This window comes from Ahaetulla prasina, chromosome 2 (genome assembly GCF_028640845.1).
Source record: "Ahaetulla prasina isolate Xishuangbanna chromosome 2, ASM2864084v1, whole genome shotgun sequence".
In the NCBI taxonomy this organism is placed as follows: Eukaryota; Metazoa; Chordata; class Lepidosauria; order Squamata; family Colubridae; genus Ahaetulla; species Ahaetulla prasina.
Genome location: NC_080540.1, coordinates 54,541,709 through 54,569,442, shown reverse-complemented (window position 1 = coordinate 54,569,442; position 27,734 = coordinate 54,541,709). Strand labels below are relative to the sequence as shown.

The window sequence follows — 27,734 nt, the reverse complement described above, 5'->3', positions numbered from 1 at the left end:
GTATTGTTTGCATGGATAAACTGTTAGAGTTTCCTCCTCCAATTTTGATTCCAGCTGTCATCTCTTCTACTCCTACCATTTGTATAATATATTCGCTGTGCAAACTAAACAGATGCGGAGATAATATGCATCTTTGTCTCACTGCCTTCCCTATTCGGAACAATTCTGTTTCTCCAAATTTGTTTCTTACTTTTTTGTTCATTGTCAAGATTTCTTTGAAGAATAATCAGGGATTCTGGAATGCCCATCAGTTTTAAAATATTTTCTATTCTGCAAGATCTATACAGTCAAAGGCCTTGCAATAACCAATGAAGCAGAGATAAACCGGCTTTTCTGCATTGCTTCGCTCTTTTCATCCTTCATTTTTCATTATCTATTTGCTTTCACATTCCGTCCCCGCCCCCCGTCTTTTCTGAACTGTTTTGGACTTCGTCATGAGTGGCTATAGACTCCTTTTTTTAGAATTTTCTTTAAATAAAAACATTGCATTACAGGTAGTTGACTCATAACAACTCATTTAGTGACCATTCAACGTTACTACGGCACTGAAAAAAGTGACTTATTACTGTTTCTCACACGACCATTGCAGCATCCCCTTGGTCACGTCATCAACAAATCAAAAACTTGGCAACCGACTCAAATTTATGACGGTTGCAATATCCTGGGGTCATGTAATCAGCTGTTGCAACTTTTTGACAAGCAAAGTCAATGGGGAAGCCAGATTCACTTAACAACCCTGTTAGTTAACAGCTTCAGTGATTCAATGAACAACCGTGGCAAGAAAGATTGTAAAATAGAGCACAATTCATTTAACAAATGTTTCATTTAGCAACAGAAATTTTGGGCTCAATTATGGTCGCAAGTTGAGGACTACCTGTACTGCAGTCATTCAGTAATTGGCACATTTCATCTGCCTTTTTTTAGTATATGCTTGGATAGTTTCCCAATTTTAGCCTACTTAACTCTGCAATGTTGCCAAGGAACTAAACTTCACTTTTTCATAGAGAAGTGCATGTGTAGTAATCACCTTTTAAACTCTATATATCGGACTTCAAGCTTTCTAGATAGTAATTAAGAAGGAATGCAAAACATATTTTTATACTAATAAAGGAAAATATTTGCAGCTCAGGATTGACATGAGGGGTCCTTGGAGCTCTCTGAGCTTGCTTGTTTTGTCTACGTTGTTAATGCCTGTATGTCTATTGATGGCTGATTTGTCCAAGTGCCAGGCTTCTAGAAATTTCCTGGTGTTTTTGGACTTTTTGGACTTGGCTTGAAACTATGGTTAAATCTGTCTATATGTTGTGAAATTAAAGAATTTTCATGATGCAAAAGAGACCATCACCCAGCCCAAAAAGGAACCAAAAGACACAAGCACCTCTCCACCAGCAATCAGCATCCAGATCAGTGGTGAAATCCAAATATTTTTACTACCGGTTCTGTGGGCGTGGCTTGGTAGGCATGGCAGGGAAAGGATACTGCAAAATCCCCATTCCTGAGAGAAGGATATTGCAAAATCCCCATTCCCATCCCACTCCTAGGGGAAGGATACTGCAAAATCCCCAGTCCCTCCCCACTCCTGGGGAAAGGATATTTCAAAATCCCCATTCCCACCCCACTGGGACCAGCCAGAGGTGGGATTTGCCCATTCTCCGAACTGCTCAAAATTTCCGCTACCAGTTCTTCAGAGCCTGTCAGAACCTGCTGGATTTCACCCCTGATCCAGATCAACATAGATTAACTCGGATACCGTCAGCTAAACAATGTCGGCTGGCGACCTCCAGGGGGAGGGCCTTCTCTGTGGGGGCTCCTACCCTCTGGAACGAGTTCCCTCTGGGGCTTCGTCAACTCCCCGACCTCAGGTCCTTCGCCGCGAGCTGAAGACGTTGCTGTTTCGAAGAGCAGGACTAGCGTGAACGTAGTTTTAAATTGGGTTTTAAATCAGGGGTTTTAAACGGGGTTTTAAATTTGTATTTAAAAGTTTTAGGCCATCAATTGAATTAATTTTCTATTCTTTTTGCTGTTTTATATGTGTTATATATTTTCTGTCGTTTTATTGGCTGTGAACCGCCCTGAGTCCTTCGGGAGATGGGCGGTATACAAATATAATAAAATAAATAATAAAAATAATAATAACTCCAAGGTTAACATCAGACCAACAATCAAATGAACAATACCCCAATCAACAAACCACCAAAGAAGCCAACAGCAAACGGTCCAATCAAAGACTTTCTAAGACCAAACCATCCCCACCAGCACTGACAGGCAAGCCACTAGAATAGGGGTGTCAAATCCGCTAGCATCATGGGCCGTATTGTGACGTATCGCAACGTTTTTTGGTCTTTGTGGAGCAGGGGTGGGCGTGGCCTGCAACGGCTGTATCCGCCCACGGGCCACCAATTTTACAGGCCTGCACTAGAATATAAACTGACAACAAACACCATTCCTTACTAGCACTCATGACGTTACCTAGTTTGCATAATGAAATGCCTGCAAGAAAACAAGCAAGCTCAGAGAGCACCAAAGACCCCTCATATCTTTTTATGTCAGAAAGAGAAATTTCACATAACGTATGTTTCTAGTTTTCTGAATATTTTAAAGTTACCCTTCGAGCAAAGTTCATAATGTTGAATCATTTAAGTATTTTCAGATTATTCTAATAATTAATGTGCTCAAACATTAAACAGCCTTATGTCAAATCTTTTGGTCTTGTAGACAATGCCTAGCAGTGTTGATATGCTGACTTAGCCATTGGTGCCCCATATTCTTATATTTTATGTGCCTCATCACAATAGCATTTTTAATAAGGCTAAGCTTTAAAGAAATTTAGTCAATTTTTTTTTTAAAAAATAAGACTTTACAAAAGTAATATTCTTCGATTATAACAATTTACTCAAAATTGTGGATGCCAATTTCCATAACAGCAATTAAGACACACAAGAAATGTTCAAAAGAAAATTAGGACACTTTTAAAAACAACCCATATGTTTTATTGGGAATGGTAATAAAAATCTAATACTAGAGGCCAATTTAGAACGAACTCCATCCACTAAAATTCAGCATCTTTTTCTTCAAGCAGAATTTCACTCCAGAAGTCCATTTGTGACAAACCGGCAGACTTTCATCAAAATGTCAAGAATATGTGGAAGAGATTCTTAAAAAATATTTCCAGGTAGCCCTTCTTTCTTATTTTATAAATCAATAGGGTATACAGCATCATACAAATTTTATTGTAAGTATATACTAACATATATACATACATTTCTTTCAGGAGCAAAACAAAACTTGATATTTAGATTCTCATTCACAATGAATAGGAAAATATATTTTTATCTTCATGTATAATTTTCTTTCTGCACATCCAGCCATTCTTAAAAACAACAATAACAGACTACTAAGAAATTCTAATGAACTTAGAAATGCTTTGGAGTCCCAGCAGCAGAACTACTCTCTGCCAAACAGTCTTGTTGTTTCCTTTATTAGCTGGATTCATCTATTTTTCTCCGACAATATGGGCAACAATTATGCTGGAGCATCAGGAGCTCATAATCTTCTGAATGAAACATCTGTAAATGAGAGTTGCAAGATGGACTTAATAGACGGAACAGGGTAGTGAGAAAGTAAGTAGAAGGGATTATCTAAAGACAATTTCTGGTGCTTCCTTCCAGTGCATTATCCCCCTACATACACTATTCTGCACACAGATGATTGCAGGCTTATTCCTTTGCCAGCACAGCCCTTCTGTTCTTTCCACGGGATAAATATCTTCTAGGCCAGAGGATAAATGAAGATGAAATAAAAATAGCAACATACTGCATCCCATGAAAAAGAATATGTCAATATCTTGGGATATTACATTGCCAATTTTAAAATTATTAAGATTTCAAAAAAGAAAAAAAAGGAGTGAATTTAGAATGTACAATGAGTAAAATGTGGAGTTACTTGCAAATTTAACTCTATTGCATTTGGATTTTATGACAACTGGGATATGATTTCTACTATGGAAGGAATAATCTTTCTTGAACTATTGATTCGAATGAGTCATTCTACTTTTATGCTGAAAAGATTAAATCTCTGCCAAGAAATGTGACAGAACTTCCATGCCTCTTTATATGTCAGAGCTTTTGATCCTTCTATTTTTAAAAAATCCCTTTGTATATGAGTACATATATACAACTGAAGTTACAGTGGCTGGTACATCTAATGAAATAAGCTTTAGACCAGAAAATGTCTAATGCAATACATCTATTATTCTTTAAGGCATTATGGCATTTTTGCACTGCTTCTGCTACAAGCAGATTAACACAATCATCCCTCTTGAAACAATACATCTATAATTTCACGAATGACTTGCCTTTGTACAGAAGTGTAGATTTTTTAAATATTAATGGACAGTTTCTATTCTCCATGAATAAATGGCAGTTCTTTAGTCATCTTAAGCACAAATTCTCAGTCATATCTCAAAACTTCCCCTTAAAAGATTAAATCTTTGCAGTTCATGCATGCTAAAAAAAAACTCCACATATTTACAAGGTTGTTGAATACAAACTAGTTGCCTTTTAACCATTAAGTATGCTGCGTCCTTCTGCTTTTTATTTTATATAACTTGACTGGATGGTTAAGAGTCGTGCACCAAATAGTCAGACGAAGAGGAAAGAAATCGCCAAAGAGAAATGTAATTCTTCTTCTCTTTTGCTCAAATAACAGAGTCATCAACTGCCTTTCAGCAGCTGCTTTACTTCATTTTGCAAAATGCTCTGCAGTGATCATGTGCCTGTCATTTGTTTTCCTTATGTCCAGCAGAAACATTTATCTAAAAACATTATAATTTTTCCCATTCCCAGGGCATATTTTGGTTTTGGTTTTAGCCAGCAAATCTACCCCGTTCAAATCCTCAATATTTATATTCATAATTTTATTTTTTTTACAGGTGCCTGTTCTTTCCACTACCCACACCTCCAACTCTTACTCATACCTGAAAGCAGAAAGAACACATGGTAATGGGATTGTCTGGAAGGAGGGATCGGAAGTACTGCCATTGTAATGGCTTTGACCAGCGTTTAATCAGCACATCTCTCCTGCTCATGGATTTGAGAATTGCGCGGTTCACTATGACAGGGACAAATTCAGAGCCCCCTTGCTGCAGGAAAAGAATAATTACAGAAGGAAAATAGATGCTTGAGTTTGGTTTGAGGCCATTGGAGTGATAAAGATCATTTCAGAAACTATGCACGGATTATTATTTTTCCTTTTAATTTGCATATACTGAGGCTGTATTTACACTGAGCTATCAGTTCCTATTCAATTCTGTATTTAGCCCTGGAACTATTCCTAGTTTTAAAAGCCTGCACATGTCCTATTGCAATGAAATCTGGAAAACGCTGAAGATGGCATGTTTGAGTCCCTTTCGGCGTAGTCATCTTCTACCCCAGAGATCTGTTCTGTCATCTAAGGTACAGATAAATGGCTGGGATATGCTCACTCATTTTATTATGACACAACTTCTAAGGGTTATATGGGTGTATAATAGAAACAAAACACCACAATTATTCGTGTGTCCTTTAGAAGATGGGTGATGACTGGAACACCACAAGCATTCCAGAGCCCCCAGGCATTGCACATGCACATCATGCAGCCACAAGGCTATTACACTAGAGCACTAGTGTTATTCCGCTAGCACTCTATGATGCCCCCATTTTTAGATAGTGTTTTTCTATTCCTCCAAAAGTTCTTCCCTTCCTCCCAGGCTTTCATGCAGGTCTGGGGTTGCCTCTGATGGACCACATTTCATTCTGAAAGTGACTGACATTCATTTTCTAATTAGAAACAGAAGCCTTGTAATCGCTATTACCCATCATTTAGAACTTGAAAATGCTATTATCCTCTCTAAGTGCTATTCAGAGATCCCTTTGCTTAAGGTTCAACTGCAACGAAATCTTTATGTAGACAGAAGGTGATTGTAAACAAACAAATGTAAAGTTGGAGTCAGGTCCCCATGAAATATCCCAAATGAAAACTACCCATTTATGGAGATGGCAAGTTACGCCTCAGAGTCATCTAGCCAGTGTAAACAAAGCAAAATAAATCGTAATAGTACTTATTACTCTTAATTTTTCCAAAGCTGCTGTTAAAACTTGTTAAATATGTATATTCTACAAATGCTAAAAATGCATGTCTTCTTAGTAAAATGACTTCTTAGGCCACCCTTCTGTTTCTGCAAACAGTAATATATATTTGCCTGCAGGATATCCAGCTGTTTTTTTTTAGTTCTTTATTCATCCTCAAATTTAATTTAATTTTAAGGAGAGACAGGATAAGTACTGCATAAATAAGCCACCAGGTAAACATGCTCATCATGACAGATGTGACTCCCTTCTCCTCATTAATGAATTTTAGGCACTTTGCAGTGTGGTGCACAACCTATTTGAGCTGCCTGGTATTACAACGGTGATTCAGCCAAACCAGCCATTCCTGTCAGATATATCAAGGGAATTTAAAAAGGGTCAGACAAATGAAAGCAACATTTGTATTCTATGGGAGAGATCTGGTAGAAAAGTATAAAATGTTTGTTAATGAAAGGGAATGATGGCATGAAAAGCACGTTTGCTATAGAAAATCCCTTACGACTACCTTTCTGTAACTAATCAGCAGTTTGAAGAAAACAACTGAATGAAGACAGTTCAGGAAAGCAAGAAATTGAAAAGAAAACAAGAAATTGCTTACAACCTCAAAACTCAATTTTGCTGTAAATGGATCGTCTTCCTCAATCTCATCCACTTTATAAAGAAGTCTCATTGTTTGCACACCTAGAAGCAAGTGTTAGGGAGAAAATAAGTTCTAAAAGACATCACACAATTGTACTAGAAACAGCAGCAACCAGTGGAAACTAGGTGATTTCCAACACCAATTGCAACTTTTTGTTATCTCCAATGAGCAAAGCTACGAATGTACATTTTATTTTCATAATTCCCAATACAGTGATTTGTTTAGAAATATAAAACATCTGTGGATGAAAGACAAAGATTAGCAATTAAACAGGGGCCCCTGAAAGAGAGAAGGTAACTAGAAGGATTGGCAGCTAATGTTTTGTATTTTGTGAATGAGGAAAATTCCACTCCCAGTTTCAGTACTGGAGAAAACCCAATACTTCATGATTTCTGAAAAAAATCCAAAAATTCCTATAATGTTACTATATAACAGAGATGTCAAACTCAAGGCCTGTGGGCCAAATCCGGCCCACAGGGTACTTAAAAATGGCCCACGGGATCGGCTTGGAAATAGCAAAGGCCCGGCCCGCAGTGCCTCTGCTAGCAAAAATGGGTCACGGAGCCCACCCCCGTTTTGGCCAGCAAAGTGCTGCAGGAAGCCGTCCAGGCCAAAAACAGGGAATGGGGGCCGTGCACAGCCCCCCCAACACCCCGTTTTGGCCAGCAGGGTGCGCAGGAGGGATCCATCCCATCTCCCCCTGACCCGCCAGCCCGCAGAGAACTACAATGCTGATCCAGCCGTAGAAGAAATCCAGTTTGAGACCCCTGCTATACAACATTAGCATATTTTTTTTCTTTGCACCCTAGTGGTTTTTTGTGTATGTATGTGTGGTTTTTTGGTTTTTTTTTACAGTTACACAATGAGTCCTCTAAAAACAGATCTTTGGCTCCATGCCTTTATAATGCAGCCAGACATCAATAGAGAATGCAGTAATTAACCTGTAATAATTTAGAACCGTACAATTGCCACCAATGCTGAGTCTCAAAGTAAATCCAAGCTGCTGTTCCTAGGCTGCACAATGGAGCTTTTAAAAAAAAACTGTTCTCAAATAATTGTTAACATTTTTATATGTTTACTAAAAAAAAGACCAGCAATACTAATTATTTGCCAGAATAACATGCTTTTCCTAAATAACTGCTAGGAAGGATACCATTACTCATCTGCTCTTGCCATTCACTGCCTATTTTGTTTAGTCTTGGTACTTCTAGATCAATCAGAGCAACAGCTTCTTCATCGGTTATTCCATCTTCTAAGTAGAATTCAACCAGATGCAAGACATCTGAAATGGTCACGGGAGGAAAAAAAGAGGGGAACAGTTAATTCTCACAACAACTGCAAAGCCCATGACATCTGTTCTAGAAATAAACAGAATACTTCTGCACATACACTTACACACACAAAATGGAAACAAAACACAATCCAACTATTTTAATATCCTCTATACCCGTGATGAACCTGTGGCACGCATGCCTGAAGTGGCAGACAGAGCCATGGTGCCTGGCACATGATGTGTCGCCTGTTCCTCTTCCTAGTTTCTGATATGCATTCGCACGTGCTGATCAGCTGGCCCTTGTACATGTGGCAATGCCGGAAAACGGAAGAGCTGGTCTTCCATTTTTTGGCTTGAGCATGCATGGCAGCCAGCTGATCGGCATATGCGTATGTGCGGCAGTAACCAGAAGATTTGCTTGCTGGTACAGCTGTGTGCACCAGAAACTGGAAGTATCTTATCCGGCATACACGTGCCCCCTGGGCAGCTCCTCTTCCTGGTCACGGCTGTGACGAGCATACGAAGTACTCCCTTTTCGGCATTCAGTGCCAAAAAGGTTTGCCGTCACTGATCTATACACTCCTCTCATGTATAGGGTACCAAAGGCCACTCTCGTTTTGGGTTTTGGATACATTTTGGTAAAAGGCAGCTTGGCTCTGAGAAGATAACAAGTTTTTAAAGAGAACCATTAAGATGTAATCAGATTAACCAATGTAGCAAATAGACTTCTTTCTGTGAATATTATTGCAAGCAGTACTAAATGGGAAGGCAAGGATTGCCAGGCAGTAAACTAGGAGTCTCATTGAAAAAAAATGTAAAGATGTAATATTGTAGAAAAAATGTAATATTTCAACGCACCATAAGAGGAAGCAGCAAAGACAAAAGGTTGCCTGCAATTAATGCAGACATTCCCCAGGTTGTTCAATAAGGGGTTATGGGTGGAGCACCTGTAACACAAAGGCACCAGCTCCTGCAAAGAAACACAGAGAGGGAAAGTCACTGCTAGCCAGCCAGCCACAATAATCTAAACATCTGAATTAAGACCCAAGGAATGGTGAATAGCTATTTTTCAGAGACTCCTTGGCTTCCATCCCCTTATCTCATTTCTTAGATGCCGGTCTAAAGTGATTTCCAATACTTGCTGGTAATGCAAGTCCTCTAAGGAAGATATCCAACAAATCTGATTCAAGTAGGAAGCAATCAGTCAAGACATATGATAAATATAGAAATAAATGTACAGCTTAGTCACTAGTTCCCTAGAGTCAGGAACAACTAGCACATATGTACAAGGGGAACCTTTACCTTAAGTCACTTTTGTTTGGGTGAACCAGCACATCAAAACTTACAAAATGGAAGAAAGGACCTAAAGCAGCGGTTCTCAACCTGTGGGTCAGGACCCTGTTGGGGGTCGAATGACGATTTGCCAGGGGTCGCCTAAGACCATCGGAAATATGGGAAGTATACTTGCGAGTCGAAGAATCGCGCTCCAATGGTTGACTCCACAAGCCAGCTGCAGGCTCTTCAAATTGCTAGCCGAATTCGGCTTCAGGTGCGATGAATTAAAAAAGAGAGAAATCTTTGTTCTGATGTCTCCCTTTCAAGCCAGCTGCAATCACTACCAATCGCTAGCCTAATCTGGCTTCAGGCGCCATAAACTTAATAGGGGAGGAGTCTCCGCTTTAATGCCTCCGTCCTCAAGGCAATCCCAAGCAGTTCAGATCGCTAGCCAATACGGCTTCAGGCGCGATAAATTCAAAACGAAAATAATTTTACGGTTGGGGTCGCCACATCGTGGGGAATTGTATTAAAGGGGTCGCAGCACTATAAAGGTTGAGAACCACTGACCTAAAGTAACACTTTTAAAAATGACTTTTAAAATTACAAGGGTCTTATTTGGATTCTATAAAGCATGACAAGTCTTACATTCTGAGGACCTCTAGAAGAGTTTTCCTGATCCAGATAGCAACTACAAATACAAGCTTAGAAACGTGCACATTTTTTATTTGTCACATTATATACAAGGATTTTCTGACTCAACAGAATTGTGAAAAACACAGCAGACCAATAATTCATCCTCTCCAGCCTCAAGCTGTTTGAGCCACAACTAGTTTAGCTTTAACTTTTAAAGTGGCATTTTAAAGTTATTGGGGAGAATAGTCTTTACCAAAGTGAAAAGACTCACAACAGAGAAAAAAAACCCTACTTATTTTCTATCAAATAGTCATGTAATAACGAATAGCAGAAAAGATTTTGGGAAGTTATAATTGCCACCTTTAATTTTCAAAAATCAAGAAGAGACTTTCTTGCAAATGCCTTTGTGGCAAAGGTTCATCATTCTCAGCCTCAAGGAAAAAGCCTGCATTGTTCTGAGTCGATGGGATATACCCCTCTCAGGAATTGCACTTGCCCTCACTCTCTGTGCTTGCAAAATTGTAAAAGTGCACTTTCTCAACTGTAAAATGGTTTTAGTGTTAAATGTTATTGAGAACTTTAATTTTTCCTTTCTAACTTTTTGTAGCCTGTTTTTGTTTAAATTTTGTTAAACAAAAATTGAGTGCTCCCTAGAGCTGAAAGGTAGGGTATAAAGCAAATACAAATAAACATTACGTTCTTCTTCCTACTTTTCTTTTAGAGCAGTGTAATTACATCAGGACAAATGTAATAAAAAACGGGAAATCGGGACCGTCAACTTTCCATCATCTTTTAGAACAGGACTGTCTGAGTTATTGCATAGTCCAATCCCTGTAGCATTAAATGAATCCGATGCAATATGTTCATTTGTCAGAAACAGTGAACAAAGGTTAGTAAAGCAAGGGATGGTTTAGCTCAGAGGCCCAATGAAATGGGACCTTTGATTCATTAACTTAAACTTGTTTTAGACTGCGCGATTACCTCAGGCAACTTTGAAGTCCTCTAGGCCTCATGTTGATATTATTTCAGGTGTCCGGATGGAACAAATTTTGTCCTGTTCAATTAAGGTTAAGCATTTTTAATATCCCATGTATTTTGACTTGCTAGCCCCTTTAGGCAGAATTTTAGAAGATGTGGACAACTACTCAAAAATGAAAGGCATACTTTTTAAAAAAAAAAATGACCTTCAAAAGGTAACCAAGTTCTGAACTTTTGTGAGGAGGTTTCACAAAGGAGACTTCTCAGTTTTTATGCCAGGTACCGACATGGTCCTTGTGTCATATCAGATATTAAAGCATGGTTGCAGTAAGAAGAGGACTTACTTCGCTGTCGTGGAAAGGCTTGGATCGGATCGTCAGGCTTCCCAATTCAACAGATTTTTGAAATCTGGCTGGAATCTGTAATCCCTGCAACTTGTCGTAGGCATGACGAGCCAATTTATAGGCACCCAGAGCTTTGCTCTGCTTTGCCAGGGCAAATAATGTATTGCTATGATCAAATTAAGGAACAAAACGTACATATGGCAAGCAGGAGAAAACCACACCATTGTTTTCAGTCAGGGGAGCCATGCACTAAAGCATAACCAAAGCCTCGATTTGAAGGTTGTTTACACAAACAAAATACAAAACAACTGCTTGAATACCGATGACTTTTTGAATGAACAAGGGAAATGGAACGATTCAGAAATGAATTTATTTAATGTCGGGCTTAGCAACATCTGTACAGAAAAGACAATGATGATTTTTTTTTCTTTTTAAAGGAAAACACAGTATGTCTCTAGGGGCAAAAAGGCCTCTGTCCCGCTGCCGACAACATTACTTACAAAAAGCAGCAAACAGGCAGCCCTGCTTTTCAAATGCATGCTCCAATGTGCAGTGTAAAACAAACATGCTATGTTCAATTGACAGGTGACCAGACAATCATCGAGAGGATAAATGTGCTGTCGAGATAAATCTGATCATATAAATTCAGCTTCATGAGTTTAAATTGAGCTTGCTTAATTGGATTCTAAACCTTTCACCCAATATCAGGAAGGAAAATAGTAGGGGCAAATTATCAAGTATCGCCCTTGCATTTCTCCTACACTCAGTCCCAAAAGACCGAGTTATTATCTGCAATCTTCACTGGCCTCTTCACCAGACACACTGATATACAGTAGATCACTTACACTTTAGCTTAAGCCTGATAAAGACTATCCTGGATTCAATTTTCTCTTTATTATTATTTATTTATAGCTTGCTTTTTCCCTAAGTCCTGCTATGCTGACTCATTGTGATTGAAGGAGAAGGAGGGTTGTTTTAGGGAAGAATGATCAAAGAAAATCAAGAGCATACTCAAGAGAGCATTCCCCAGAAGAGTCACCTGAAGTGTGAAGGTCATCCCAGTTGTCCGGCTAAAGCAAAAAGGCACTTACCAGACAGCTATGATACAGGAAAATGCTGGAGGCAGGTGATCATTTTAGTTATGACTGGAGACTACTGTGCAGGAGGCCAAATCAAGCTATTAAAAAGAAAATTAGGTCTGTTTCAAGCCAGCTTTGAGAGAACACAAGACAGTTGCCTAAAGCAGAGGTAGTCTTTGACTTTGCCACAAAGAAGAGGAGGGTCAATTTATTTTCCAAAGCACCAGAAGGCAAGACAAGAAACAATGGATGGAAACTAATCAAGGAGAGAAGCAACCTGGAATTAAGGAGAAACTTCCTAACGTTGAGGACAATTAACCAGCGGAACAGCTTGTCTTCAGAAGTTGTGGAGTCATCACTAGAGGTTTTAAAGAAAAGACTATACCACCTGTCTGAAATGGTATAGGGTCTCCTGCTTGAGCAGGGGGTTGGACTAGAAGAATTCCAGCTCTATTCTGATTGAGTGATTGATTTAAGACTGGTTACAATAGATCTTATGACCTGTTTTAAAGTTGTGATGACTTCTCACCTTGTAGTCATGTGATCACATTTTGGGTGCTTGCTGATCATTCCACATGTATGGCTGTTTGCTGCGTTCTGCAATCACATGACTGTGATTTTACAATTTTGCCAGAAACGCGTGTTTGTTTCCAGTTTTCTATAAAAATGCCAGGTAGCAAACAATGGGCTCACTAAATGATCACCACACCAAAAAAAAAAAAAAAAAAAGCCATAAAAGCAGGTTGGTCACATGGTGACCCACTTTACAACTGTCAAGACTTATGATCGTAATGGGCAGGCTCCGTTACGATCCTAAGTTGAGGACTACATGTAGTTTTCCATATTTGGTGGTGATGGTATTATCCAACCAGCACTGGGTGGAAGCAGAAAGGGACAATAGCTTTTCAAAAGCCCCTGGAGCCTTTTGTTCAGGAAGATTTGCGGGGTTCTTTTCCACTTTAGCTGGAGAACATTTGTTTACTTGAAGACTTTAATTTTTTACTTAACAGAGTCGATTGAGAAAGCCAAAGGATTAAAAAAAAAGGACTATGACTAAATATAAAGCGTCTACAGTCACCTCAAATACCAAGATGAGCAGTATATAACTTAATTAAATAAATAACACTAAAGTAATGACAACTGGTACAGCAACCAGTCTTAAAAGTGATGGATTCTGCTTTTTTAGGTCTGACAATCAGCTATAAAGGAATCAATGATCTGCAGATTAGCAATTTGTAGGGTAGAAATGATAAACCTTGGAAATGATATTCAGGTGCCAGAATGTGTCTATACCTACAAGGATGAGAATTATGCAGGGAATTATTTTACCTGGGATAATCTATAGAAGCAAAAGATACACTTTGAAGAAGTGGAATTGAATGAGTGATGCTTCTGAACTTCTCCAAACATCATTCTTGAGAATACCATGAACAAAGAAAATGCTAACAGCAGAACTTAAAAAATATTCAAGTTGCACATAAACTCTCTCTACCTGAAACTATTGTATGTGACCTATCCACCAATACCACACTAAGATTCATATTATGCTACAGAGCCCCTGACTACGACATCGCTCATGCAAATATGTTAACCTCACTACTAACATGGGCTACCTCTTGCCCATATCCTCTCATCTTTCTGGGAGACCTAAATTCTATAAACTGGATAACAAATGAATGTTCAACTGAACCAATTCATACTACACTATACAACGCAGTTACAAACCTTGGCCTTGAACAACTAGTAACTAACAATACTAGACTCATGAACTGCCTCGACCTCATCTTTTGTAATAACTCAAACTCAATTTATGGACTACAAGTAAGAGAACCCTTTTCCAACAGTGACCACTGCATGATAGACTTTTATCTAAACATACGTCCTCGCATAAATCGTCTCAACAATAGTACTCCAAACTACAATTTTCAAAAAGCCAACTATGACCTTATAAACAATGATCTCTCATTTCTTGACTGGCAAAATCTATTCTCAACCTGTACCACTGCAGAAGACCACTATAAAGTATTCCTACTCGAAATCAATAAAATCATCAAGCTATACGTTCCACAATTCATCACCAAAATCAAAAGGAAAAGCAAATTTCCCATATCAATAAAAAAGCTGCAATCCAAAAAAAAATCCCTCTGGAAAAAAAACAAAAAGGGTTATGTAGCAAACTTCAAAAACCGCTACAAAAATATTTGTAACAAAATAAAAACAGAATGTAACACTTACCACACTAAACAAAAAGAAGACCTTCTACGCACCAATTCCAGTCGTGCTTTTTATAATTTTGTTAATAATAAACTTAAAGAAACAAGATCCATTCCACCACTAAAAGAACCTAACGGCAAAGAATGTACTGACGAAACAGTTAAAGCAAACCTTTTAAACACATTTTTCGGCTCCGTCTTTGTAAACAGTGATGGCTCACATCTAACATTCCTCAATCGTATCAAAAATGTTAACAACGACTTAACTCAAATAGACTCAACAGATGATAACAACGACCTATCACATATAGACTTCACAGAAGATAATGTTGAAAAAGTTCTTTGCAACCTGAAACCATCATTATCTATTGGACCAGATGGACTATGTGCATACTTTTAAAAAAAACCTTTCAATTAATATAGCTGAACCCCTAAGCATAATCTTCAATATAGCCTTCAAAACTAGTTCCCTTCCAAAACTCTGGTCTCTAGCCACAGTCATCCCTATCTTCAAAAAAGGAGACCCAAGCCTTGTTGAAAATTACAGACCTATCTCTCTATGTTGTGTCTCTTGTAAAGTAATGGAATCCATCATAAACCAATCCATTACACTCCATCTCGAAACAAACAACCTTCTCTCTAATAAACAATTTGGTTTCAGAAAAAAATTGTCTTGTAACCTACAACTCCTCCACTGCAAAAACATATGGACTACTAACCTTGATCAAGGAAAAACAATAGATGCAATCTACATAGACTTCTGCAAAGCTTTTGATTCAGTAGTACATGATAAACTACTCCTCAAACTAAAATCCTACGGCATTTCGGGACCTCTTCAGAATTCGATAAATGCCTTCCTGTCAAATAGACAACAAGTGGTCAAAATTGGCAACGCTATATCAAATCCTGTTCCTGTCAAAAGTGGCGTTCCCCAAGGTAGTGTTCTTGGACCAACACTCTTCATACTATACATAAATGATCTCTGTGACCTCATCTCAAGTTATTGTGTTCTCTTTGCTGATGATGTCAAACTATTTAATACCACTAATAATATTTATACCCTTCAAGAAGATCTCGACTTAATTTCCAATTGGTCTAAAACTTGGCAACTCCAAATCTCAACCAGCAAATGCTCAGTCTTACATATTGGAAAAAAGAACCCTAACATCAAGTACAAACTTAATGGTCATTACCTAACTGACAACCCCCACCCTGTCAAAGATCTTGGAGTTCTCATATCAAACGACCTTAATGCCAAAGCCCACTGCAACTACATAGCAAAAAAGGCCCTAAGGGTTGTAAACCTAATTCTACGCAGCTTCTTTTCTAAAAACTCTACACTACTAACCAGAGCATACAAAACATTTGCCAGACCTATTCTTGAATACAGCTCATCCATCTGGAACCCATACCTCATCTCTGACATAAATACAATAGAACGAGTCCAGAAATATTTCACTAGAAGAGTTCTTCACTCTTCCGAAAACAACAAAATACCTTATACCAACAGACTTGAAATCCTGGGATTAGAAAACTTACAACTCCGTCGACTCCAACATGACCTGTGTTTAACACACAAAATCATCTATTGCAATATCCTTCCTATAAAAGACTACTTCAGCTTCAATCACAATATTACAAGAGCAAAAAATAGATTCAAGCTAAATGTCAACCGCTTCAAACTTGATTGCAGAAAATATGACTTCTGTAACAGAGTTGTTAATGCTTGGAACTCACTACCTGACTCCATAGTCTCTACTCAAAATCCCAAAATCTTCAACCAAAAACTGTCTACTATTGACCTCACCCCATTCCTAAGAGGACTATAAGGGGCATGCATAAGAGCACAATAGTGCCTACCGTTCCTGTCCTATTGTTCCCTTCATTATATCAAATTAATATTATTGATGCATATTTTTACTTATATATTTTCTTCAATACATGTTGTTTTATCTATGATAATTGTTTGTGTATACTGTTGTGACAAAAAAAACAAAACACTCAGGGACAAATGATCAAATTGACATCATCTGGACAGATACAAAGACTCCGCTCTCGAGAGAGATCCGTAAGGCTCAAAGGTGGAAGAAAGAGGAGATAGGACAACCAACAGCAAAGAGATAGAGTTGATTACTCCTGAAGAGTCAGGTTAGGAAGAGATCATCTGCCAACAGGTCTATCTGTATAGACACTGCTTAATGGTACATAATCAACCTATATGGCTATCTAAAGGGCATTTAGATGTATCAACCTATACATATTGAAATCAAATTATCTGGAAGGTCATTCTGAAAAGGACAGTTACATTGCTGAAAATCAGGATATAAAATTTCTTAGATCCTTGGTCCATCTAGATTTCCTTATGTAATAACTATAATGTTCATTATTCTTGGTCCAAACAGACAAATTGTTTTCTATGCGTTCTCTTTGTATTTAGATAGGAATCTTTTTAAGCTATACTGGAAATGCCAGAGATAGATGATAGATAGGTAGGTAGGTAGGTAGGTAGGTAGATGATAGATAGATAGACAGACAGACACAAACTGACTATATTATAAATTATAGTCCCTCATAGGAAACTAGGAATTTTTTTCAACATATAAATTTGAATATGTCACCAATTTTGATAGGAAAGAAGATAAAGATATTCTTGATATTCTTTGATATGTTGGGAATAAGATAAATGTGATCTGGATGAAGTTAACTCCAAAGTTGATTAAAATTTTGATAGGTCTTTCTATATTTCTTCATTCTATTTCAACACATTTATAGGATATTAAATAACATTGTCTGGCTGGGCCATTTTCATTCCATAGGCAGCCTGCTGGGAAAAGTAGATCTAATTTTCTACTCTTTCAGATTTATTATGAGATGTTTATTTTAGCTTTGGTTATTGGTTGGAATGAGAAATCTCTGAATTGAACTCCTCTTCAGCCTCAAATTGAATGCTATTATGCAACACCACTAAAAACCTGCAAGTATTGAGTTCCTTGTTCATGGATCAATTTTTATTCCTGCAAGATGAAAAGTATTGGGTCACAGATATAATTTTAATCATTTAACGTGAAACTTTACATTATCAGAAGCTGCAGTTTAAAAATAGGGGTTAATTCAGAATTTGGGAGTGGGAGGGATAAACTAGGCTTTTTATAACTTAGAACAGGGGTGTCCAAACTTGGTCCCTTTAAGACTTTTGGACTTCAACTCCCAGAGTCCCTCAGCCAGCAAAGCTGGCTGAGGAACTCTGGGAGTTGAAGTCCAAAAGTCTTAAAGGGACCAAGTTTGGACACCCCTGACTTAGAATCACAGTACTGAAAGACATTTATGCCACTGAGCCAAATCTACAGTCTACTACAGAAATTCAAATTAAAACAACCTGGAGAGCTGTGTATTTTGATTCTTTTTAAAAATGTCCCTTGAAGGGAAAGCTATTACTTCACTGGATATTTGGTTCTACAATACTGTTAAACCGCAATTAGATCTAATATTCAACGTTCTGTGTTCTGCTTTATAGTTTTTGAAATTTGGTGTTGAGCAGTCCTATGATGATATGTGGAAATGGCCTTGGGAGAAAAGGGGAAAGCACCACACAACCAAGGTAATGGTCAGACAAGAGGCAGCTTAGACTGCAAAAAGAATGTGGGTTTAGCAACTCTCTCACATGGAACCCTCCCCAATTTCTTTAGCTGTAAAAGTGACATGGGAGAAATATATTTTCAAACTTGCACGTTTCTGCTACTGTAACCTTACAATAAAGTAGAACTTGATCATGCTTCCTATTTGGACTACTTTGTCAGGCTGACAATTTCAAGAATACCATGGACAGCTAAGAAAGCAAACAAATGAATCATCAAATGAATTAACTCAAAAGTTTTCAAACGACCAGTCTCATATTGGACTGGCGTAGGATTTTAGTTTTTAAATTGGGGTTTTATTGTTTTAATGATATTTAAATTTGGGCCAATTTAATAAGTTTTTTAAATATGATTTTTATCTTGTATTTATTCTTGTTCTATTTTACCTGGCTGTGAACCGCCCTGAGTCCTTCGGGAGAAGGGCGGTATAAAAATCCAATTAAATAAATAAATAAATATTGTTGCATTTTGGACATATTGTACACCACCAAGGATTATGATGTATAAGGTGGGGCAGTTACATAACTCTTTCAAATAAATAAACAAACAAACAAACAAATAAAAGAAAACTTAGTTCTCTGGAGAAATCTATAATGCTGTGAAAGCTGAAAGAAAAGAAAAACAGACAATAAGCAGCAAAGTGGATGGACTTACTTACAGAGGTGATAGATGAACTGTTAGAAGATCTGATGGATCAGGTTGGGGGACATGGTTACCAAGAGCTGGCATTGACTTAAATGTCGCATAATTAACTCTGTGTCTTGCACTCTGAAAGAGAATAGGCTTAATCTTCTTCTATGTGGCATCTTCCTATCAGAGTGCTATCATATCTCTACTCAGTCACCTTTTCTTGGTGTAAAACAAATTCATTCAATGTTCCTCTATTAGACATACTTTTTGGTCTTCTAATTATCCTCACTGCTCTTCTATGAATCTATTCCACTTCTTATGAATCCTTCTAAAAGAGCTGCTCAGAATGGTATATAACACTCAAAATTCAGTCTGATCCTAGCTGAATAAAGTAGACGTACTTCCTGTAATTTGGAAATTGTAATTCTGTTAATACACCGAAAAATACACTTGTGCTTTTTGCAAAAACTTCAGTTCATCTGGCCTTTTAATTCCAAGTAAAGAGATATTCCTTACTATGTTTTTATCAATCTCAAGATTCAGTCCTGGTTCCTCATCCCATCTTCATAAATTCCAGATAAAACATACATTTATCTTGATTGGAGAAGCTGGAACCAAAAAAACAAATTGAGTAGTTCTTTGGCACCAGTTTGTACATTGCCATCTTCACTGGGCAGCAGACAGTGTGATTCTTTTTTCAGTTCAGTCGTGAATACTTGTCTGTACACTTTCTCTGTAACCTTTTCCTCTATGTATCCTGCTTGATTTTCAGATTCTCCCTCCATGTTAGCTACACTGACTTTCGCTCTCGTCCATTTTTCTCATCAGAACAGTCTGGAACTGTGCTTATATTATTTGCTTCTTTAGGAACCCCTACCTACCGCTATTTTTATTCCTTTTCCTATTAGGTTCTCCTGCCAGGAGATCTTATTTATGACTGCTATTGATAAATACTGTTCTACAGCACTTTTCCTCCGACAAAAAGGTTTTTGCTCAAAATGTGTTGGAATCTAGTCTGAAGTAAAGTATACATATACCATACTCTTTTCTTTTCCATCAGCAAGGCAAATCAGGAATTTCCTGAAAGGGTGATGCCTGAAAGAGCTTAGATATGTCTCTCCAAAAATGTCAGGGCAATTAAAAATCTATAATTTTTAACTATAATTTCATGCCTCTTTGAGAGGTTCACTTTGTTTTGGAAGACATTATCTATATCTTCTGCTTGGTTGGTTGGATGGTTGATAGGAGACATTAGCAACAGTATTACCTTTTTTTTTTTTTTTTTTTTGCTCCAGTCATTTTAGCTCAGATGCTCTCTATATCATTGCCAAGTACATTTATTTGGCTTTCTGAACAAGAATGGATATATTTAGCATAAAGGGCAACCTCTCTTGCCTTCCTACTTTTTCAGTCAATTCATCCTTCAGTTAATGTATTCCACTCTTGAAGCATTACACCAGGTCTCTGTTACACCCATTAAATCATATTTTCCCTTTTCCATTTCCCTTTCAATCTTATCATGATTATTTCCCATATTCTCAGCATTAATCTATAGATAATGAAAGCCAAGAAGATTATGAGCATTTTTTCCCCCAACTTCTCTTCAGTGGCTTAAGAGGCCCCATTTCAGCAACACTCCATTTTTAACAATGCACAACTCTTTACCTGAAGTCCTTACTTTAGCCTTTCTCTGAAATGCATTCACAGATGGGATTTAATTTAAAAAACCCTTAATCAAACTTGCTATGCTTTAGCCAAATACACTTTTACCATTCCTTGTGCCAGCAATCCATTATCTAGATAACGTAGACCATGTTCTGCAAAACCAAATCTCATTTGTATAGCCTGTTATTAATATACAGTAGTCTTCTTTTTGTTTCCAGTCATCTTCCATAGACAGAAAGTATAATAAAAATATCCCAAGCTTTTGAACTTGTCACATTCCTTGGTGAAATGCTGGAGCTGTTCTTCATAGTATCATTTGTCCCAACATGTATTACTGGGAAGAAGCTGTCGGTCGTTTTGATAAAATGTCAAAATTGGTCTGTCAAGTCTTTGATCCTTGACCCTGGCTGACAGCACACTTCCTGAGTTGACAGTGGTTTTGTGGGTCCATTTGGTGTGCAATTATTTCAGTTCTCTGTAGTATTGATTCACAAACTACTTCACAAAATGCCTTTTTTTCTTTTCTTAGAAGGCATACAGTAGCTGCATCTTCTCAGTATTTGAGGGATCCGCATATTAACTCCTGTTCTGTAATGTCTCTTCTTTTTTTCTCTATATGCTTCATCTGTAAGGGCCTAAAAGCCGTTTCAAAGTTCCAGGAGTACAGAGTGTTGTTGTATCTCTTGCTTTTGGTTATTATTCTCACCCTTGATAATTGATTATTCTATCATCCTTATAGTAAGCTGCTTCCACTCTGATTCCTAGACTTTTTCCACAAGCTTGCATTTGCTTCAAATATATGCCAAGTTGTTTCCAAACAGGAAGACAAACATGTCACATACTGTACTATGCAGGTCAGCACTGCAGTGTCTTACTATTCAACTTCATTTTTTGCTTCTTAGACCCCTGCTTATTGAAAAGTTTTTATTTCTCCTTGCTCCTTTCTCAAAGGGAACCTTAGCCAAAATACAATTTTTATGTTAAGAATTAAATGTGAAATTCCTTTTAGCTTTCTCTACTCACTTTGTCAGTGAACTGGATGCTATTATTTGGATCGATTTGTAGTATCTATTTTCAAAACCTTTGTATAGCTGGGGGGAAAAAACCTAGTTCGGATTATTGAAGAGTGTTCTTAGCATTTTACTCAATGTCAATACTTCTGTTTTACAGTGTTTTTAAGATTAAAGATTAACGTGTCTTAATCCTCCGGCAAATGGTTGTTTTTGAAGCTCCAGAATTGTTGGAAACTTTGAAGACAGGTTCCCATGACATTATTCTAGAGAAGAGTTTTTCCTTACCTGTAGATTGCTGCAGGGCCATCTTATATTGTTTGCTCATAACAAGAGAAGGAGCTTTTAAAACCAAACTAATTAGCATGAGGTACAAATGTCTATAAAAATTAGTCCCCGATTAGATCCCCCACAGGGGGAAACTGTGCCTGGTGAATGAAATGCATACACAATTTTCTGTCTTTTCTTCCCTATCCAGATACTGTTCCTTTTGCCTCAACTCTATCCAGCTGTATTTCCATCATTCTCTTTCTTTCCCAATATAGAATAGTAGAGTTTGGAAGGGGCCTTGCAGGTCTTCTAGTCCATTCTCCTATTCAAGCAGGAAACTGTATACCATTTGAGACAAATGGTAGGTATATACAGTTGCATAGGTAACATACACTGGTAATACTACCATATTTTTTGGAGTATAAGGCGCTCCTGACTATAAGACGCACCTACCTTTTTTGAGGAAGAAAACAAGAAAAAAAATTTTGTCTCTGCCTCCCAGCAATTTGCCTCCTTGCAGCAAGCAGCAGAGGCCCTTGCAGCAATAGGCAATGGCAATCCCTGCAACCTGAAACAGCTAAAGGTCAGGAGGCCGATCCAACCAACAATCAACTGCTTGTGCTAATCAGGCTATGCTGAAGCTGAAACAGGCTGTTTGCTGTTTGCTGCAAGGAGATAAATTGCTGGGAGGCAGAGGCCAAAGGGTGTGGGCCGATGGGTGGGCGGGGCTACATTCGGTGTATAAGACGCACCCAAATTTTCACCCTCTTTTAGGGGGGGAAAAGTGTGTCTTATACTCCGAAAAATACAGTATATACAGTTAATGTTTACTCTCACTATCTTTCCATCATGCTTCTTTTTTTATTCTAACTACTTCTGCTGGAAGAAAGGAGAGAAATGTGCATAAGTACCGTATTTTTCGGAGTATAAGATGCACCTCCCCCCCCCAAAAGAGGGTGAAAATTTGGGTGCGTCTTATACACTGAATGTAGTCCTGCCCAGCCTCTGAAACGAAGGTTTGAAAAAAGCCTCCAAAACCTCCGTTTGAGAGGCTGAAAAAAAAGCTTCTGACATGACTTTTTCAAAAAAACAAGGCACAGAACTCACAACCAACGAACCTGCTGCTAAAGTTTACCTCTGGGAACAGCTGATTGGGGGTATTCCGGGAGGCCGAGCCACCCCCAATTAGCTTTTTTATTTTCCTCCCCAAAAACTAAAGTGTGTCTTATACTCCAGTGCGTCTTATAGTCCGAAAAATATAGGTAGATTGTATTTCTGTGTGGGACCGAATGGATTGAAGAACTAACCTTGTAATTTAAGTACTGAATTTTACAAGCAATTAATTTTAATTAATTATGACAGTTTCTCTAGCTCTGATCTTGGGAGAGGGGGGCAAGTAATATGGCTTCTGTCCATATATACATACATATACTTTATGTAAGGGGGGGTACATGTATTCCCACAAACAAATGCCTATATATTTCTGGCCTTCAGGAAACATGGCTTTGCCATTTGCTTTGGGGATCCAATAATATGGTTATGGAGTCTGTCACACGGCATACTGTTAGAGAAACTGAGGGTTGTCTCCTGCAAGTTATGTATTTTAATGTTTTTACTGTTTTTAATTCTTTTGTTACTTTGTTGTTTGTTATTTTGTTGTAATATTTTGTGTTTTTAAAACTTTATGATGCTTATTTTCATGTACGTGTGATGGGGGATTATATAAATTTAGCAAATAAATAAAAATCAAACAATCCCATGCACACATTTTTGGGGCAGTGGGGAAGGTAAATCTCTAGAAATAGATTTAGCAGACTTGGTAAGCATGATTTGTCAAATAATGGAGAAACTGGAGATGCATGGGATTTTTGTCTGGTGTGGCTCAGTGGCTTAAGGTGGCTCAGTGGCTAGAGACACTGATTTTGTCGATCAGAAAGGTCAGCAGTTCGAATCCCTAGTACAGGTCTCCTGTGTGAGCAGGGGGTTGGACTAGATGTCCTCCAAGGTCTCTTCCAACTCTGTTACTGTTACTGTGTACCTATCTGTTCTTCCTGGAGTGGGGAGCGGGGCGGGGCAGGGCGGATGCTTTAGAATCAGGATTATATTCTTTTAGGATAATACTAGAATTTATTTTATTAAAATAGTTTAGGGGACTGGGATTATTGAAACTAATTACAATTTCCTCTTAATTTAGAGAATTGTGGACCAATGAACTCGAATGCTCTCTGCTTGTGAAACAGAGGAAGACTACTTTAAATAATGTGAGATTAATTTAACTTAAAATGTGGTTAATATAGCAGTTAAGTCTATTTCATGTACTGGATATCTCAATAAGTGATTAATAAGGATTGGAAGCAATCACCTTGCTGCTGGAAATGTAATTTAGAAATTGAAAGATTAACTCACACATTTGCCCTATTATTGTCACATTTGGGCTTGAAATTCACAGAAAGGTTAACGTGACTTTAAATTGATTAAAGAGTCAAGTTGAAATCAATTTGCTAGTTAAGAGAGTATATGTTCCACTTGGCTATATCCCCAGCATTTGGAATCAATCAACATAAAAATAAATGGATTTTTCATGCAGCGAGGATGTCCAAAAATTACTATTACACAATACTAGAAGGACGAATCTATACCTGATTTGCAGCAATCAATTCTCATCAACCTATGATCAGTCAACACATGATTTATCTAACAAAAAGCAAGGGAGAAGACTTTCAAATAATCTGTTCAAAGTATCTGGGAGTTGTTTTGCTCATGAGATAGATTTCCAGTCTTTTTCCTTCCTTTTTTCAGGAAGGAAGTGATAAATTATATTATTTTATTACTCTGTTTATATGTATAATTTTCTTTCTTTTTAAAAAATAATAATACCGTAATGCTGTTTTAAAAGATGCAGCATGTCTTCTCATTTTTCCCAATAATGGAACTCAGAGAGGTAGCCATACTAATCTACTGCAGCAAAAGCAATTGAGAATCTCATGATTGATCGAAGATATTTATGGGGGCATAGGTTTTCCTGGGCTAAAGCCCATTTTATCAAGTTCTGACCAACTAAAAGACATATTTTCTAAGCTGCATGTTTTCATGATTTATAAGTGTTTCAAAATTATTTAGGAACTGTTTTTTGATACCCAACATAAAACATAGTATTAAAAGATTTGTAGGCTGTGAACTGTAGAAAAGGAATAATCACACGATATAATAACCCTATATTCTTGCAGGATGCAGTATACAATCCACCACTGAGCCTTCTATTCTGCTCACCAAATAAGTCTTGGATTTGACATATGCCTTTGCCTTTCCCTTTCAAAGGATACACTTTAGAAATTCCCAAAGGAGTTTCCTTGGTAAGGCTATGAAGTAAAAACCTAGACACATTGAAGAGTGTTTCGGGTAAGTAGTGATTGAAGGGTTCTTCCTGCAGTGGAAAAATAAAAGTTTATTCCCAGATTTCCATCTGACACACCGAGGTGCAGCAATATCAAGGTTCGAGTCTTAACGGACAAATAATAAATAAATAAAGTACACAAAGGAAGTTAGCTGTGCCGACAATCTCACAACAGTCTCCCCATGACAGCAGGCTTCTAAAAGCAAATATGACATCAGTTAACTAACTCATGAACGTTTGAGGGTCAAAGAGTGAATTGCAACTATGTAAATATCTTACAGTGCATTTGTGGATGAAGTGATAGGCATGATACAGCTCTGCCAAGTGCTGGAAGTGGTGAAACTTCTTTAACATTTCAGTCTTCTGCTCCTCATTGTCTGAGGGAGGGAAAGGCAGTATCAGCATAAAACCTCTGAACAGTTGCCAACCCAATAATGAAAGACTGATGCTGAAAGAACCTTGCATTAACGCTCCGAAACAAATGTGCCTCCAACCATCGCTTTTGTAGTGAACTTTGCATGAAATACTGTACTTTTAAAACAGGGAAAATCAAGGCGCAAATGGCACTGCAACATCATTTGAACGTAGCTGGGCACTATGGCTAACAATGGAATACAAATGCCTTCCAGTTCTTGAAAATCAAACCGCAGAAGTTACAAGCAAAGAGAACAGCATCTTCCAACCCAACATTTGGATTTAAAAAGCACTTTGGAATTATCTGCTATCCTCTAGCACCCTGGCAGACATGTTTACTTAGAAGATAATCGTGCTGAGTTCAGAGGGAGATATTTCTAGTTAAGTGAACAGAAGAACAGCTGTAATCTCAGCTCAATGTATTAAAAGACGACTGATCTGTATCTTATGTGTACTTGCCAAATGAAGAAATGTTTGCATAGTGTCACATAGTACAAGACAACCACTCTGCTTCAATCTACCATGTTATAATGGTAAAAACTTACTTGGACCTAATTATATACTAAATTAGGTTAGTAAAGAGATAAGGGACAAATTATTTTCTTCTGGATCAGGCCCAGTTTTGCGATATAAAAACTATAGAAATGATTACAGTCTCTTTCAGAAAACGGTTAAGATGAATAAGGAAAGGCAATATCTCACACGAGCCTGTGTCACCTATGGAAGGACAGAAAATGTGGGAACATAGCAGGAACTTCAGTAGAAAGTGGATTCTATGCCGATCAGGTATTCTCAACCATATGAAAAAAATAAGATTGTAATAATCTAAATACTGGACCCTCATAAAAACCTCTCCAACCTTCCCCTCCCCCACCCCAGAGGTCTTATATCATGCAATTCCCAAAGAACATTCTTTGAAGACCTCAAAAGTATGTTAGATATTCTATTTTCATGCGCGAATAAAGTAAACTTGCTAGCATTTCCTTACCTTGAGCTATATCTAAACACTGCATGGACAACATCCAGTAATAATATCCTGCGTCATTGAATCGGCTTTCTACCACAGCATTGTGAGTTAATTGTTCCAACACTTTAACAGCTTCAGTCTGTCTGCCAGCTTTATGGAATGCTACAAAGGGGAGTCAAAATAAAGAAAACTGTGATTAAGCTAATGAGCTTGACTAAAATTAAGAAAAAGCACCAAATCTAAACATCAACAACAAAGCATTCAAAGAGATTATGTTCTTCTGTTTTTCTACACTCTGCAGGGAGGTTTACTATAGTGCTACATATATTTCTAAATAGAAGTCTTGTGGATTTTGTGGTACCCCCAAGCTTCCTAAATGCATAATCTATCAAGCAAAGAAGCTGCCCAATTTCTAGTCATCTGCAAGGTTCTCTTCCTGGCTTCCAATAAGTATCACTGAAACAAATGACGGGTGAATATCAGTATGAATTGTAATTGCTATTACGGTAATAGTAAAAGCCAGGACAACAACGATTGGATATTTCAAGCTAAGTGGCTAATAAAATCAGTATTAATGTCTTCTCACAGAGCAATATTATAGGTAATCTGCGAAATCTAAAGTCACCTTGACGTGAAAAAGGGCACATACTTAAGTTTAGACTTCACAGCTAAAAGCAAAATGACTAAATCTATTAGGCATCCCTGGCAATTTCAGAATGGCAGACTATGTTTCACAGGCCAGCTTTCCAGCTAAAAGAATAAAAATTAGGTCTCATTCTTTCACCAATATAAACCCAGGAATTTAGGACCCACACCATTCCACACCAGCAGTGACTTATTTTTCCTTAAACATTATGCCTTGTATTCACAGTCAAACTGCTACAAAAATAAGAGACCCTTTGCAATTTAAACTTCTGTCACAGTATCCCATACAAATGCAGAGAGCTTTATGAGCTGTAGGATTGCTTTCATGCCCCTTAGGATGGCAGTGCTATGAATTAGCAGCGAAGTGCTATACATCAGCAGCAGTTCCACACAAAATTATCACAAAACTGAAGAAATGCAATAGCCCTTTGATGTAAGCGGGAGAACCTTAAACTGAAAAACAAAACAAAAATCTCTTTTAAAAGAGAGGAAAACCACGCAATTTTCAAATCCAACTTAGATCTCTCAAGTTCTTCCAGAT

At 37.7% G+C, this 27,734-nt stretch overlaps 1 protein-coding gene across 2 annotated transcripts in view; it reads right to left on the bottom strand.

Moving 5' to 3' along the window:
• Positions 1-2,914: 2,914 nt before the first annotated feature.
• Positions 2,915-27,734, bottom strand: part of IFT122 (intraflagellar transport 122) — a 77,574-nt gene continuing 52,754 nt past the window's right edge. The window contains exons 22-30 of one of the 2 annotated variants that reach the window (XM_058168437.1): positions 26,570-26,710; positions 25,447-25,544; positions 25,097-25,197; positions 11,272-11,437; positions 8,897-9,008; positions 7,919-8,047; positions 6,727-6,806; positions 4,976-5,140; positions 2,915-3,566 (exon numbers count right to left, since the gene is read on the bottom strand). In XM_058168437.1, the coding sequence (XP_058024420.1) occupies positions 3,480-3,566; positions 4,976-5,140; positions 6,727-6,806; positions 7,919-8,047; positions 8,897-9,008; positions 11,272-11,437; positions 25,097-25,197; positions 25,447-25,544; positions 26,570-26,710 (1,079 nt within the window). In that variant the 3' untranslated portion in view covers positions 2,915-3,479. The remainder of the gene's footprint in view (positions 3,567-4,975; positions 5,141-6,726; positions 6,807-7,918; positions 8,048-8,896; positions 9,009-11,271; positions 11,438-25,096; positions 25,198-25,446; positions 25,545-26,569; positions 26,711-27,734) is intronic. The other variant, XM_058168438.1, reaches the window with a different exon arrangement.